The sequence below is a fragment of the Alligator sinensis genome, unplaced genomic scaffold (genome assembly GCF_000455745.1).
Source record: "Alligator sinensis unplaced genomic scaffold, ASM45574v1 scaffold502_1, whole genome shotgun sequence".
Taxonomy (NCBI): Eukaryota; Metazoa; Chordata; order Crocodylia; family Alligatoridae; genus Alligator; species Alligator sinensis.
Genome location: NW_005841896.1, coordinates 224,743 through 241,956, shown reverse-complemented (window position 1 = coordinate 241,956; position 17,214 = coordinate 224,743). Strand labels below are relative to the sequence as shown.

Genomic DNA, 17,214 nt, shown 5'->3' with positions numbered 1-17,214 from the left:
GCGGGAAACACTTTTCTGCACGCGGGTTCTCCATAACAACAGAACACTCCGTCGTGCAAAAGAGCTCCAATTCAGCGGGAACATAATTTAGCGGTGCCGAAGCGCACACACACAATTAAAAACTCCACAACTTTGGGTTGTGACACCTTTAACTAGTACCTGTGGCATCTGCCAGAAAGTCTGCGGCTCTAGGAACGGCCTTCTTAGCCATCAATAGACTCATCTACAGTCCTTTACTTGGCCCATGGGAGTGACCATCCTCGACTGTGAGGGATCACCACCGCTGACAATTTATGAAGTATAATAATCTTTGCAGAGGTTGGAATAAGAATACTGAAGAGACATATGTTAGAAGGAAAAATTGTGATGTAGGACAAAACCACCTAATTTTCAAATGTGCAGAGTGATATACTTTTGGTACTGATTTTTGCCCACGATCATGGGAAACACTTCATTCAAAACTAGCTTCTCAGCAAAACGCTATTTTATTCTGACCCCCTGATTAAACAGGAAATGTTTATTTTCACATTAAATTAATTTCTAGGTAATTGCTGCCATTTTAACTTCCCAACATGCTCCAACTCTTTCACCTCGCAGAAAGAAATGAAACAAACAAATTCTATATCATGAAATGTCCCAGATAAATTGCTGCAATATTATCGTGACTTAGTTATTAAAAGACTCATCAAAAACAGTTATATTTCATTGCTTGCTGGAGTGGGGAGTTTTAAAACAGCTCATGTAACCACCACTCTGATGTGCATTACTGATACAGAAACCATACATAAGCAGTAATGTTAGGAGCAGCTGCATTCTCTTTCTTTCCTTCTCAATTCCTAGAAGAGCTTTTTACTGTACAGCTCCTCCCCTTTCTTTCACTGGTTTCTTTAGAAGCCTTTAACATAGCCACTAATCATGCCCTGGACAAAACCCTGCTAAACAGACCACTCCCTGCAATGGGTGCCATTTCCATGGGCAGGAAGCAGATTGTGGCTCTACCCTGAGCCCTGGCACCATGCTGTCACTGCCCTGCAATCCCAGTCCCAGCCCTGGCACCACCAGCCTGTCCCACTCCCAGAAGCTGCTTCCTGCCCATCTGCAGCTCCATCCCATCCACCCAGCCGAGTGCACCCTACTCACTGGGGTTTTGGGCTGGTCTCCATGCAGACCCCACCCGCTCTGTCCACTGCTTCTGGCAGTGGGTATGGGGTGGACAAACCAGAGTGCCTGGACACTGAGGCTGGGGCTGGCAGTAGCAGTGACACTGGCAGCAGCAGCCAGAAGGAGCTATGCCACCAAGGCTGCCAGGAAACAGTCCAGCCACCATGCTACTCCAGGCCCACTACATCCCCAAAAAATGTCAGAAAAACCTGCTGCAGGCTGGATAAAATCCCTTGGTGGGCTGGATTCGGCCCACGGGCCATATTTTGCCCACCCCTGCTCTATACCTTTTCCTTAACAAATGCTTAAATTCATTCAAATGTATGAGCTTCATTCCCACTCTGTTGCACACCAACAGCATGAAGTACTAAAAGGACCAAAAAGGACTAAAAGAAAGGGATCTTGGAGTCATCACTGACTCCAAGATGAACATGGGACGACAATGCGGGGTCACGGTCGGCAGGGCTAACCAGACCCTATTGTGCATCCACAGGTAAATCTCAAGTAGGCCCAAGGAGGTGATCCTCCCCCTCTATGCGACACTGGTCAAGCCACAGCTGGAATACTGCGCCCAGTTCTGGGCGCCCCACTTCAAGAGGGATGTGGACAACATTGAGAGGGTCCAGAGGAGGGCTACCCGCATGATCTGGGGACACCAGTGCAGACCCTACAATGAGAGGCTACGGGACCTGAACCTGTTCAGCCTTCACAAGAGAAGGCTGAGGGGGGACCTTGTGACCATCTATAAACTCACTAGGGGGGACCAGAAGGGTTTGGGGGAGACCTTGTTTCCCCCAGTGCACCCCGGGATAACAAGAAATAACGGCCACAAGTTGTTGGAGAGTAGGTTTAGATTAGACATCTGTAGGAACTACTTCACAGTTAGGGCGGCTAGGATCTGGAACCGATTTCCAAGGGAAGTGGTGCTGGCTCCTACCCTGGGGGGTCTTTAAGAAGCAGCTCGATGCCTACATGGCTGGGGTCACTCGAGCCCAGTTTCTCTCCTGCCCAGGCAGGGGGTCGGACTTGAAGATCTACAAGGTCCCTTCCAACCCTACTTCTATGATTCTATGACCAAGGCATTTTTATATGGCTTCCAACAGTAATGAACAGGAGGGAAAATAGATGTGCATCACTGAGCTCTGCAAGCCACTTTTCTTCAGTTCCTATATTCCAAGAGGCAAGCGTTTCTTTTGTGGTATCTTTTATTGGACCAACTGCATAATTGAGAGAAATGCTGAACAAGATTTGGGACACAAAAATCTCAGATTGTACTTTGTACCTAAAAACTTGTCTAATGTCTCCGCCAACTACACAGTTGGTCCGATAAAAAGACATCACAAAAAATAACCCTTGCCTCTCATATTTCCTGGCCCATTATGGCTACAAAACCACTTGAAGCCTGCTAGCGTCTTAGGTCAGTTCAGAAGATCTCACAGCATTCAGGCAGGCTAGAGAACAAAATAAGGAGAGTTAGGGATATGGAATGTCAGGGTGAGAATCCCCAAAAGATAGAAAAATGCAGGTTTTTAGCCTCAATATATTTATACCATTGGTTTCCTTCATTTCTGCTGGGGGAAACAGAGAAATCAGCTTCTAGCAAAGAAGGGAATTCTGATCACAGACACACCAGTTAAAATACAATCCTTACAGGCAGCTACATTCTCAGACAACCCTAAATTTTAAAAGTCTCAGATATCCACAAACTTTCTTAATACTAAAGAATAGAAAGAGACAAGAAAACATGCAGTACTTTGTGACTAAACTGGGTCTTCTCTGTATTTCTAAAAAATGTTTTTGAACACAAAAACCATATTTAATCATCACCTTATTAGCATTACCAGTGTGGTAAATCAACAAAGGTAAAATATGACAGGCTGATTCTGAACATTGCTTTACCATTTTACTTAAATTAACTCCACTTCCCATGCCTGCAAACAGCATTTCAACATGTAACATTACAAAACTATATGGTTCATCTGATACATGGATTGGTGGATTTAGAACAGGGTTCTGCTGCTGTTATTAAAAAAAAAAAAAGTGTCAGATCACCAGCTGGCCACTATGGCTGCTTGCAGACATTAAAAAAAAAAAAAAAAATCAAAGCAATGGTGCTTTACTTTAAACTCAAGGTGGTCCCACACTGAGCCCAGCATGTGCCCAAAAGAGGCATCATGTTAGTTGGATCTGGCTCACCCACCATCTGTAGAGATCAGGTGCTTTAGTGGGGCTTTTTTGGCACTTTCATCTAATGGCCAATACAATCAGCTATTAGATCAGAGGGCCTTTTTGGCACTTTTAAGCGTGCAATCTTTACAGACACTGAGGAGCCAGGTTGAAGTAACATGCTGCTTCTTCCGGTAAAGTGGGTGAGTGGGGGTTGGAGTTTTTTTTTTTCCCCCCGTCTGCAAGCAGCCTATGAAACTTTTTTTTTTTTTTTAAATCAATATTAACTATATTAATTGAACTAATGCCACAAGAGTGGCATTTGCTAGCAAAAGTAAACTAAAATAACTAACTGTTTTCAGAGCTGTGCATGTTCTTCCTTGTGTTATTAAGGATGCTGGTACACAAAGAAAGATAAACAAAAGTATGAATCAAGGTAGACTTTAGGTTTATCAGCAGTAAAAAATAATCCACCAGGCATGTTTTAAAATGACAGTTTTCAGGGAAAGAAGTCTTACTTTTTAGTACTGAGGGGGAAGAAAATGAATAAAGTATAACATTAACTGACATACAGATATTTGAATAAAAACAGCAAATAGTTGGCACAGTGACTAAACTAGAAGTTCACAGATAATGTCCATTCCTATATATCAGGAAGCCTTTTTAGAAAGTTTTCTGTGTCAAACTCTTTCAGGACTGCTTGACGGTAAGAAGTATGTCTGCCAAATTCCTGCTAATTTTAAGAGGCAACTAAAACAATGAAGACAGTCAGGAGTCTATGGGCATCAGCCTAGCCAGATCATTTTCCAGTATTTTGCCATTTCACATTCAAATGGGGTTAAGGATGGATTTTCCCCAGGGACCAGGAAAGGGCACGAATTCAGTAGTGGAGAGAGGGAGAAGAGTTTTTGCAGCAGAGTGCAGTGCTCCCACCCCCGCCCCACAATTGGCCAAGGGGCCCCAGAAGTCCCACCTCTCCAAGAGATTGACAGATGAGCAATCAGAACCAAGTTCCTTGTCCCAGCTCCTAGGTACTGACACAATGCAAATTATCATCACGCAGTTACCATCTATTAGCTACAAATTAATGCTGGCTTTTCTATGCAAAGAAAATAATTTTTTCCTCACAGTAGTTTTACAGAACTAAAGACAACTGAGAGATTCAAAAGTTTAGCTTTATCACATCCACAAGCTTTATCACTTCCCAAAGCAAGCTGTGTGTAACTGAGTTGTGTCATCCATGCCCAATAAAATTTATCACATGCCAAAGGAACCAGGAAAGCCTCCCAAGGCAAGTTACCACTTCAAATGACTTATTACATTTTATTATTCATTCACTTAGCCTCTCGCTTCTTAGTATGAAAGTAAAAATATTTATCAATCCAGCCAAACAGCACTCACCTCTTGAGGCAGTTCCAGCTTAGACCTGTCATCCAGTCCATTGGAGTGCAAGCCCATCAAATAAGGGACAGGGGCATCTAGGAAATGAAGAAGTGAGGCTGGAAGAATGGGAACATATACATGCTGCCACTGGAATGGGAACATCAGTGCTGTGATGGTCTCTGCCACAGTCATCAGTCTCTGGTAATCTAAAAAGGACAATGCTTGTGAAAGAAATATAGGCAAGTGCAAACAAGCCAGCTGTTATAATATTATCTGGTTTTAATTAAGCAGCTGAATAGTTTCTTTAGCTGATATATTGTGGAGAGTGCGCACTTTCTTCTAGATGTCATATATGAAAAGTGTTCTTCAGTGCCTTAGCACATTTTGAAGCTATGAGTTCAATGCGGATAATTAAGAACAGGCTGAACATATAGCTCATTCTACAAGTCCTAAGATAAGAAGAAAAGTTGGTCCTGATTCTCACAAAGTCGCTCCATTATAGCCAAAATGACAGAGCACCACTTTGAGCAGAGGTAGTTTTATAGAGGCTATGGGAATAGCAGAGCAGCATTTTCAATCTAATTCCAATTTGTTCATGACTTACCTTTTAGCTTTCAAACAATTATTTTTAAATTTTAGTCATTCAAACTAGTACAATACACTTCTTACCACAAGCAGAACTCCACTTATGTCAAACAACTGTATACAAGATGAGGATCAGCTTCATTTATATTTTATAAAAAAAATTGTAGTCCTAGTTCTTTCCAGATGTTCAAATTAAACACTGAGGGCTGAGAAGCTTTTTAAAAAGTGATAACTGCATACGGGCAATACGCTTTCCAAACAATTTTTGACTACACAGTTACTGCTGTGGTAGGCATCATCATTATGCCCAAATTAATCTTTTCTGTGCATGAAAATATATAATCAGCCCTAGCAAGCCCTCTCACAGCTTTTATAGACTCTATTAAGAATCAGTAATGGAAGAACTGGGGAGGGCCAACAGTTCAATGCAGAGAAGCATAAGAAAGTCCAGATGGTTCAACTGACCTGCTGAGAAACTCCTGCCTCTACAGAAGTGGGCTGGAAAGCATTCATGGACATTGTCAAGACTCAAGCTATATACATGTGCAAGAATGAGGAGCTGGGGGCAGGGGGGTTTAATAGTGTCTTCCTTCTCAAAGTCAAATTCAGATGTGTAGTTTAGCAGTTGCGCACCTGGGCGGCAGCAGCGCATTCACCAAGCTTCACAAAGCTATGATCTGCTTCTAAAAATAAAGGATGTAGAGAAGCTGGAAACTCTAGATCAAGTTGTGAGGATCATTGTGGGCATATCTGTTACAAGTGCACTGTCTCCATAATTCAGGCTACTGAATATTTTCTCTCCCTAAAATTACTGCCTTTCTTTACACACACACACACTCTCCATCTGAAATTGTCCCTGTAAGCTGTAATCAAATCAAGCTTTTAAAGAGCATCTCCAATTCATGACAGTGCCATACAATGTTTATACCACCCCTCTTTGATCCTTGTATTTAACTGAGATGATGTTCCAACCCAAATTTTCTATGATTCTATGATATCTCAGTCACCCTGCTGATGTATCTTCCAACATGATGTTTCAAATCATGTTATGGGAAAGCTGAAGACACTACTGAAAAACCCCTTTAGCTTTAAAAAGGGAAACTCCCAATATTTAAAATAAAGAGCTAGTATCTGGTTTACATGACCTTAAAGCAGCTGAGGGTATACACAAGCCAAAATCAAATGAGAAGTAATGTGGTATGAGATAGCCATGTTGGTCTGAGACAAAAAAAACATACAAAAAACTAGAATTCTTGGTTCCAAAATGATACCTTTTATTAGACCAACTGGGAAATGGCAAGAAAAACGTCCTTTTCTGCAAACTTTCAGGATCACAGTCCCTTTGTCAGGCTCTGGGAAAAGTGTAGATGGTACAAGGTGATAAAGAGTCCTCATAGGTAGGAAACAAACTTTATTTTTGCACAGAGGGAGCTGAAGATGGAAGACTGTCCCTCTGGGTCCTCTTTTTTTTTACCTCCCTGCCGGCCATCTGACACCTCCAGTGAAGGTATTCTACCTGATCTACACATCAAAGAGCTACTCAGCACAGCTCACAAAGGCACTCTCATGGACACAGAGTATTAACAAGCAATCAGATTAAATTGAGATAGGGGTACAGCTGGCTGGGGGGAAGGGCATGAGGAGTTACCATGGTGTCAGGTGTTTTGCAGTGATTTATCCTGCAGTAAGTGAAGACAATTTATCTAGTGTAATTCAGGTGTAAACTCACCCCTCACCCAAAAAAACAACAACTCATAAGCAAAATTACTACAATCAGTTCTGTTTTAAACAAAAAGTCCTTGCCGCCCTTGTTTCCTGCTGCACCATTAATTCTCTTTAAATTTCAACCTTTGTTCATACCAAGATTCAGTCCAAGAATGGTTAAACTACCCTAGGAAATGAGAAGAAAGCAAAGTCTATCAGCTGAGGTGTGCAGATGCATTAATGATTGCCTGAAAAGGTGGACTTTGTCTGGAACCCCTTTCACAGCAGAAGTATTTTCTCTTCCATTCATCTCAACTGACCACACCTACATACATCTGTTACTCAGCACATCTCTAGGACTACTTACCAGACAGCCTTAACATATATAATTCTTTTTTGGGGAATTACTGGTTGAAACTGGAAGTGAGGGTGAGAAAGACATGCAACCCATTTCTGAGCCAGAGATGAAGAAACTTTCCTCCTGGATGTGTATTTTAATTACCTCCAAATTAAGAAGTTGCAGTAAGCAGAATAATTATAGTTTTCTAAACCCACATAATGTCATCAACTTGAAGTAGTTAACATAGCATAACAATTCCAAATGTATTACCTCAGTGCAATAGTGCTGTAAGTTTACTAATGATCTGACCATGTGCAATTCATGCCCAGTCCCAAATTATAAACACACACACACCAGCTTAGTACATACACATTCTAATATTTCAAGATCCCCTGGATTCTTATTACTTTGTATAATTGACCACTGTGTTGTATATGTAGAATATGGTAGATGTGCATAAGGAGTTTTCCGAAGAGGCAGGAAGGACTTCAGTCATTTCATATATTCTTTTTTAAATTTACATTCCACCTACTGTAATGATAACTTGATGGGGAAAAAACACTAGAAACCAACAGATTATTGCAGACATTAGGGGCTGGAAGGGACCTCTTGAGATCATTGAGTCTAGCCCCCGCCCCGCCATAGGCAGTAAGTCAGCTGGGATCAAGTGACCCCAGCAAGACAAACATCCACATGGTTTTTTTGTTTGTTTGTTTTTTAAAGAGTCCAGAATAGGTGCTTGCACCACCTCTGGGGGGAGTTTGTTCCAGACCCTGGACACTCGTGCCATAAAGAACCTTTTTCTTGTGTCTAGTCTAAAGTCAGCCTTCCTAGAGTTTATGGCTGTTAGACCTTGTTATCCCTTGGGGAGCTCTGGTGAACAGCTGTTCTCCCAGCTCCTGATGTACCCCTCTTATATAATTGTAGGCCGCCACCAAGTCCCCTCTGAGCCTTCTCTTTTCCAGACTGAAGAGTCCCAAGTCCCTCAACCTCTCCTCGTACGGCCTGCCCTCCTGGCCTTGGATCACACGAGTGGCTCTCCTCTGGACTTGCTCAAGCTTTTCCACATCCCTCCTGAAGTGGGGGGCCCAAAACTGGACACAGTACTCCAGCTGCAGTCTCACCAGGGCTGAGGAAAGTGGGAGGATGATTTCCCTGGTTTTGCTCAAGATGCATCGGCGGATGCACGCCAGAGTTTGCTTTGCTTTTCTAGCCACGGTATTGCATTGGTGGCTCATATTCATCTTGTGGTTAATCAAGACCCCCAAGTCTCTTTCAGTCGTGGTGCTAGTGAGCATAGCACTGCCAAGCCTGTAAGTATGTTGAAGGTTCTTCCTACCAAGGTGCAGCACCTTACACTTTTCTACATTGAAGGCCATCAGGTTTTGGTTAGCCCACCTTGGGAGCATGTCCAAGTCAGCCTGTATCTGCAGCCTGTCCTGCGGTGTGACCGCCCTCCCCCACAATTTGGTGTCATCCGAGAACTTTGCCAGTTTGCACCTGACTCCTAAATCCAGATAGTTAATGAAGATGTTAAAGAGTACCGGCCCAAGTACTGAGCCCTGAGGGACTCCACTGGTCACCCTGTGCCACGTTGATTTGTTCCCGTCAACTAGAACTCTTTGGGTCCAACCCCATAGCCAGTTACTTAGCCACTGGACCATAAGATAATCAAGGCCACAGTTCCCCAGCTTAACCACAAGGACATCGTGGGGAACTAGGTCAAAGGCTTTCTTGAAATCCATGTCATCTTCCTTGTCCAGGGCATGTGTTACCTGGTCACAGAAGGAGATGAGGTTGGTAAGGCAAGACCTGCCAGTCACAAAGCCATGTTGGCTGGCATTCAGATGCGTGCCTTCCATTAGTCTGATTTTGATGGATCCTTTGACAATTTTCTCTAGGATTTTTCCAGGGATGGACATCAGACTGATTGGTCTATAATTCCTCAGGTCATCCCTCCTCCCTTTCTTGAAGGTAAGGACCACGCTGGCTCAGATTATGTTGTAAATCAACAGCCTAGGCTACTCTAGGGTTTGCTTTATGTGGTTTCCGTACCTTTGGGATGTTATCAAAAAGGACAAATTTAAAATCTGGAATGCCTAAAGCTAGGCATCAGAACAAAGCACATAATTTTCAAAGCTACCAAGGACCTTTACCTCTGAACAAGCCTGAATTTAGATCTAGTTGACAGCAGTGGCATGCCAATGAAAGTTTATTAAAGCTATTTACTTGAACCTTTATTAAAAACTAATGCCATTAAACTCACAGAAAAAAGAACAAAAGTACTCACGCTGTGAATAAAGCAGTATCTGAAATTCCAGAAGGGCACAAGTAAAGAGCTGAACCACATTTTCTACTCCAAGTAACTCAAAAACTTCTTTAACTGGGAAGTCAAATAGTGGCAGTTCACTGGTGCTTGGCCTCTGGCAGACAATTGGTCCATAAACACCTGAAAATTTTAAGGATCTCCCTGCTGGAGGAAGAGGAACCTCATACAGAATGTTGTAGATGTAACTTTCTAATGGTAATGGTGGTGGCTGAGGCGAAGTCACAGCTTGATGGAGTTGCTCTAATACTTTCTTACAAGCCTTCATGAAAGACATAGGAGTAATCAAACAAATGCACTTAGAGACATACAGTGTGTCTCTGCTAATATCGTATGAGTTAAAACGCTGGAGCTTTGATACAGAACTGCCATTGCAGTCATCTATGCTGCCACAGATATCTTTGTCATTTGTGGATGGAGTACGAAGAATGTCATATTCAGCATTGTGCATATGATATAAAGTCTGCATTGCACTACAGATTTGTTTGCTGGTAACTTCCTCGTAAAATGTGAGAGAAAACCCAAATGTCCGTGAGCCATCTTCACGGGTGATTATAAATGAGTGGAACTGAGGTTCTCTGGAATCAGCTTGGGTCTTGAAAGCAAGCCCTTTTGGCATACAGAGCTACAAAAAAAAGGAAGAAAAAAGTGGGAAAGATTACATGCCAATTTCATTTTGCTTGTTTTTTTCCCCCAGAATTTTAGGCTAAGACAGAATTTAAAAAGCTGTAGGCTGGCATGACATCTCATTTCCCTCCATACATATTCTGTAAAATATTAAGATACTAATATAATATACTGAACATATTAAAATGAAAGTTCAATTATACAGAATGGAGGCATTCAAAATAAAAGCCACATCTGATTACCACCAAAGTCCACAGAATTTTTGTCATTTAACAGGAACAGAAAATTCAACCTGTATACATGAAGTGTTTTTATCATTAATATTACTTTTAAAATTTAAGTAAGTGATTAAATTCCATGCCATGGAATAGAGAAACACAGAAAAAGAAAGAATCATTAGCCAAGAGAGACTGATTTCTATTTATTTCTCTCTGAAATACCACAGAATAAGTGGCAAAAAAAAGCTGCTAGTGGTAAAAATCTTTTTACAGTATAAAAAAAGATGGGATTTGTCCCTTTAAAAAATTAAGCCTACATACTTTAGAGCAGAGGCAGGCAAAACAGCCTGTGGGCTGGATCTGGTATTGTGCAGATTGGTTCAGGCTGGCAGAGCAAGCCCACCGATCAATTGGATCAGGCCCATTGCGGTGCTCCACATGGGGCCAAGCCCCACCCAGGGCAGCCTGCACCACACTCCCAGCCGCGTCCGCCTACCCCGGATATGGCCAGCACACACAGCTTACCATTTCCCAGTGTGGCGGCAGCTGCCCAAGTGCTGCTTAGCTCCCCTTGGATCCAGCAGCAACTTCTCTTTCTGCTCCTGCCCCGGCTGCACCATTCAGCCAGGCTCCTGCCCCTGCACACGTGACTCCAGCTCTCACCCCCAGCCAGCTCCCAGGACCTAGCATCCAGGCAGTCCCCATCTCCACATGTACACATGCTGTCCCTCCACACACACATGCGTGCGAGGTGTGTGGGGAGCTGCCCCCAAGATGGGCTGGGATCGTGAGGCGGTGACAGCGTGGGGCTGGAGCCCAGGGCAAGGCTGCAATCCACTTCCTAGACACCCCTGTCCGTGGAACTCATACCTGTTGTGGGGGCATGCAGGCAACGGATCTTGGCTTTACCCAGGGCCCAGGTCCCGGTCCTGTGCTGTCACTACTCTGTGACCTTACCTCATGATCCTAGCCTTACCCACCCACCCCATTTCCAAACACTGCTCCCCGCCCACCCACAGCCCCACCACACATAGGGAGTTGTGGTGAATTGTTGTAGGGGTGGGGGGATGCCGACTCAGCTCCGGACAACTCAACAAAACTTCCTATGTGGCATCCAGGCCCAAATAATTGCTCACCCCTGATTTACAGCAACATATTGATTAACTGTAGCTTTTTATTTTGCCACTATCAATATATAATATCACAGAAATAACTATAACAATTAAATATGTCCAGCTAAGTGAATAGTATTATTAAAAAAAACAAAGTGGAAAAAAGCAAACAAACCACTTGACATGATACTGACCATTCCCACTGCATCTTGGTCAAAAGGATTCCATTCTACATTCTCAGGATAACGAGCAAGAACTTTGGACTTAAATGTGCGTCTTAATGGAGTTTGTTCAAAATTCTCCCCTGAAAGTGAAAGAAAAAAACCCAAATTCAACAATTTCATTCTCTTTCCAAGCTGTTCCCTACAAGGCTAGAGAAAATGTCAGTAAGCAGAAGTGAAGATAAGCGAATTAAGTGCGCACATTCCTTTAAGAGAAACAGAAAACGCAAAAGAGTTAGTTAGCATGTAATTAGATTGAAAAGTATTAGCACCGTCAATAACTGCGTACAAACGTTATCTGTGCTTTTCATGAAATGAACATTCTCAAATTTGTCTACGGTTACTGGGTTTATTTCTGCTTATTAGCAGAAGCCTTATAAGCTCCATGCAGGATTTGAAGTAACTCAAATGTAGCACAGCAAGACCTAATCTGCATTTATTACTAAAGAAAAGCACAGACAAGGCACACAAAGATGATGCAAAGAGATTAAAACAGACAAGTGACATCACTTCTAAATATTTTGAGGGTTTGGGGTTTTTTAAAGCCTTCTTCTCTGAAACAGTGAAAATTCATCCATCAATTACAAAAAGTCATCTGTAAAGAAAGACTCTACAAAGTTAAGAGGTTAAAGGCCACAAAAATGCCAGTAAAGAGGAGATATCAGAAGAACTAGAAAGTTTAGGCTGTTTTTCTTTAATTTTTTTTACCTTCTGCTGCACTTGAAATGAAACGGCCGGCACCACCTCGGATTTTAGAGGCCTGAATATACTGGCATAATGCTATATAACAAATAAAAACAACACTGCATTACAATTCAATAGTGTGTACTTCCAAGGAATTATATAGCTAGTAGTAACCAATGTACAATACAAAAATATTCCATACAAAATGAACATGCACAAGAGATTTGATGGCATATTTTCCTCATGTTTCCTAGACAGATGAAAAAAAGTGGGACATTACTGTATAAAGCCAGCAAAAGCACCAACAAATATTTCCAAGTAGAGAAATTTTGAGCTAAAAAGTAAAGTTTGTAATCTGAGATCTCAATTGTTCTCCAATACACACACATGCACATACTTTAGTTTTTTCTTCTCTGTCCAAGATATCACTATAATAGTTATACCTACAAGTTAAATTAGTACACTTCAAAAGGTATATTGTAAAAATGCCCCTAAACAGTGAACCACATGATGAAAAACTCATGCAAAGGATCACTCAAAAACCTCTAAATATCAGTGTGTTTTGAATATTTAAAGAGGACTGCAGAGGGGTAAATTTCATCTGTAAAGGGGAGACCTGTGGGGCCCAACCTTATCTAAAGCTTTTGCATTTTCCAAAGAAAAGTGAACCAATCCTTGGAGCCAAGGTCTTTCTAGAGTAGCTCCCATGAATACTTGCTTTAAAAAAAAAAATCCTCCCAAAATAAACTTTGCCATCTTAGTAGAATACAATTAGCGAGATAAGCATGCAGCTGTTGACAGCTGCTACAACAATCACACAGAATTGCATGAAATCACATGCTTTAAATAAATTCAGCAATTTCAGCAACACCTGCTATAACAAGGGAAAAACCCTTATTTCAAACCCTCATTTATTATCTTGGACATAGTAATTAAGTAGCAAAGGAAGTTGATTTTGGAATTGGTGGAATTTGTTCTGTACTTTTACAGTAATATTTAAAATAACATTTCTGGATTGAATAAAAATTGCTTAAAATCTTTACGCCATACAACAACACTGACGTTTCACAGCATGCTGTCACATCCCTTGAAATACCTTGGGCATACAACAAGACATTGTAGGTGCACCATTAACAGCCAGTTGGTAAAACTTAAAATTTTATTTCCTTGGGAATTACTTAATAATGGCCTCAATTCAGAAAAATGAGTAATTTTTTTACTTCTAGGGAGCTACTTTAAGTGCTGTCCTGATCAGGGATCCCCACTCCCCGCTTCTTATGATATGTACGTAAATCATACAGAATCTGGGAAATTTAAGCCCACATATTTAAATATCCACAAACTTGCAGTGTCAGAAGCTTTAAAAAAATTACCTTAAATAGGTTAAGCAGGGTAATTAGATGCTTTTTTATTTATGCATTTCTTTATAAAAAGCAGTGGGGGATTTATCTAGGCATGTTTACAAAATATGGATGCTATGAATTGGGACATTTGGGAAGAGAGAATAAAGACAAAAGTTCACTGAAATATAATAAACAAGAGGATCATCCAGAGGAAGAGAATCAACAGGAAAATTTAAGTAATAATAGCATTTTTGCAAACACTAAAAAATAATTGAAATGCAGGTGAATCCAAAGGCTTAGACAAAAGCTGTCACTGTCAAAAAAGTCAAAGAAAAATTAAATGACACCCCAGATCTTTATTTTCTCCTCCAACCTCCCCTGCCGCAACAAAATTTAAAAAAACCATAACTTTCTAGAAGCCAGGCTTTTAAAATTAAGGCAGGAAGCTAAACACACCTACGAGTTTCTATAGTTATGTCTGCCTAGCATGATGTAATGTCAGCTTTTAAGTAATTTGGGGAAAAACACAGACATTTACTAAACTGGTTTGTTTTTTGTTTCCTCCATATATTTGAGAGAGAAGAAAACCACTTAGAAGCCAAGTTTTCTCCTATATTTTGAAACCACCTCCCACAAGCACCAGATTCTCTAAGCCACAAGTAGCATACATTTAGAAGAGGGGAAAAAAAAAAAAAAAAAAACACTTTTCTGGGCCAGGCAGCTCCTGTTAATTGGATTATTCATTCAAGATGATCAATCTTGCAAACCAATTGAAACCATTTTATTCTGGAGCAAACAGCAACATCATGACATCACTGAGGAGGCACTGATCAAAATGTATGTAAAGGAAACTATCCAGAAAAGGAAAACATCTCTCTCCAGGTAAAGATGAAATTTTAGATTATAGCTCTCTTTACAAAAATAATTAAAATCTTATAGTTCTACAAAAACACATTAATTACAACATAATTGTAACATCTATGAGGGCCCAAGTATCCAAACTGTTTCATATCCTCATCCTCATGACAGTTAAGACATTTACAATGGCCAGATCCCGCTTTTCTTTTCACAAGCTTCCTTCTACTTATCCCATCAAACAGGAAGGGTGGAAAAAAATCATCGTAAGCTCTGGTTAGTGATCTGAGTTACAGCAGAGTTAAAAGTTCTTCAAGTAAAAACATTTATTAAGCAAGTAATTTCTTCCTTTCATGGAAGTTTCCAATTTCAAATGTGGACTTCACCTTTAAGCTTTTAAAGCAAAAATCAGATTAGCCGGTGATTCCAGAAAATGAGTTAACAGATCTCCTACTATCACAGGGAACACATGTAGCCTCTAAAAAAGAGTACATCTTCCTTGCAGTTCATTTCAGGTCAGCACATTTCAAAATATATCTTAACATGCCTCAGTATGATGAAATACAGTATGTTACAGGAGTAGGTAGAGACTGGGGCCTGTATTATATAGGCACACAGGTACTGTATGATTCTAGGTGCTTGACTGCTGGCTATACATTGCAGACAATACACAGGCTCTAAGGTAGGGGTGGGCAATTATTTGGGCTGGAGGGTCAGGGGGGGGGTTTGGGGGAAATTTATCCTACCCAGCCCCAGGCCTCCCCACACCCACCACGAGGGGCACCAGAAGGAGCAGGTGGATGGGTATGATCCCCCCACAGAGAACAGCCTGGGACTCCCATGAGCAGGGAATGCTTGGGTGGGCAGATGGAATGAGGCTGCATGCAGGCAGAGCTGGGATCCTGGGGCAGTGGCAGCACAGGGCCAGGGTAGAGCCATGATCCGCCCCCCACATGTCCCTGCACTGGTTCTGCAGGATCCCAGCCCCAGCTGCCCATCCCGCGCTCCCAGACTCGGATGTAAAGTTGACAAAAGAAACTGCAAAAATTAGTTGTTTTAAAAGAACACTATGTGAAGAAGAATAAGATTAATATGCAAAATTGGAACAGTTTAGAATGCAAGTGGTTGACACAGTTAGATTATCTAAGTGGACAGTCTACAACTGTTCCCCTCTTCATCGGCTTTTTCTTCTTGTTCATTAGAATAGTGTTTGCATCTTCTCTTAGGGCAGACCTACCTGTTTAGACAGAAAATCACAAAGGGCTACTTGTCTTTACAGATACTGACAGGATTGTAAGATTTCAGTCTCCATCCACCTTTACAGTGCTAAGGAAGATGCAGCTAAATATCAGAGGGCAGCAAAAAGTTTCAGATGAAAAGTTCACACTAAAATGAAACTTGGCTCAACAATGTGGCCATTAAAATTGATGCTGTTGACAGAGGCTGCCCAGAACCTCCCACCTGACTATCTTCAAATACACTTGACTGATGGGCTTTTTTATAATGTAAAACAAACCACAAACCTGTCCTCTAGGACAAACTTCAACTTCATGTAATTTTAACAGGACAGTCTTGTAAAAACAGCTACTTTCCACAACCATGGTAGAGTCTAAGCTGCTCCATTAAGAACCAATATACACGTTTTGTGGTGCCTGGAATCATGGGACAAAGGAATTGCCTAATCCGTTCTGATATTATCTACATGGTCTTAAAATTATTACTTCAGGTGGCCTCAGGGGCTTATCTGTGCATCTATAGTTATCTGAATTTACTAATGGCACATTCAGCAAACCTGCTGGCATATGCACTTCATACATCATAATTCCTTCAAAAACTTTCTGATCAACCCCAAAATAGTCTTACAATTGTCCAGAGGGATTTCTGCCCACATCCTTCTTAACCTGCTTACAAATTTCCAAATGTAAGAGTTCTTTACTGTGTCATGGTAAACCTCCTGTTAGAAGAATTGTCATAGGAAAAGGTATTTACACCTTCTAGACTGCCTCTCTGAGCATTCTGGCAAAAATCTGGGTAATTGTTCCATTGTGCCCAAGCAAATGATACAGTGCCCAGAAGACTTGCACTTAGACATACTTGAGTTTCCTCATATCCCACCTGGCACAAAAAAGAGGAAAGACAACAACCTATGCTGGCAAGACGGAGACAAGAAATTGTCACACATACACACAAGGATATGGGCAGAAACCCCTCTGGACTGAAGGTCAAGATGTAGTTATTTGGACATTCAAATAACTACACCTTGACCTTTTCCAGAGGGGTTTCTGCCCATATCCTTGTTGACCTGGTTATAAAGCTCTGATATATACTGGACAATCTGAATTTACTTATGGCACATTCAGCAAGCTTACTGACATATATACTTTGTACATATAGTAGTTAAAGGGTTGATTCATAGATTCATAGATGTTAGGGTCGGAAGGGACCTCAACAGATCATCGAGTCCGACCCCCTGCATAGGCAGGAAAGAG

At 41.4% G+C, this 17,214-nt stretch overlaps 1 protein-coding gene across 1 annotated transcript in view; it reads right to left on the bottom strand.

The window, feature by feature from the left end:
- DENND5A (DENN domain containing 5A) overlaps positions 1–17,214 on the bottom strand; it is a gene marked incomplete at its 5' end in the record, with an annotated part of 95,965 nt that overhangs the window by 51,411 nt on the left and 27,340 nt on the right. Inside the window, 4 exons of the mRNA XM_014517200.1 lie at positions 4,729–4,916; positions 9,630–10,290; positions 11,817–11,926; positions 12,552–12,623. Coding sequence (XP_014372686.1) covers positions 4,729–4,916; positions 9,630–10,290; positions 11,817–11,926; positions 12,552–12,623 — 1,031 coding nt within the window. The remainder of the gene's footprint in view (positions 1–4,728; positions 4,917–9,629; positions 10,291–11,816; positions 11,927–12,551; positions 12,624–17,214) is intronic.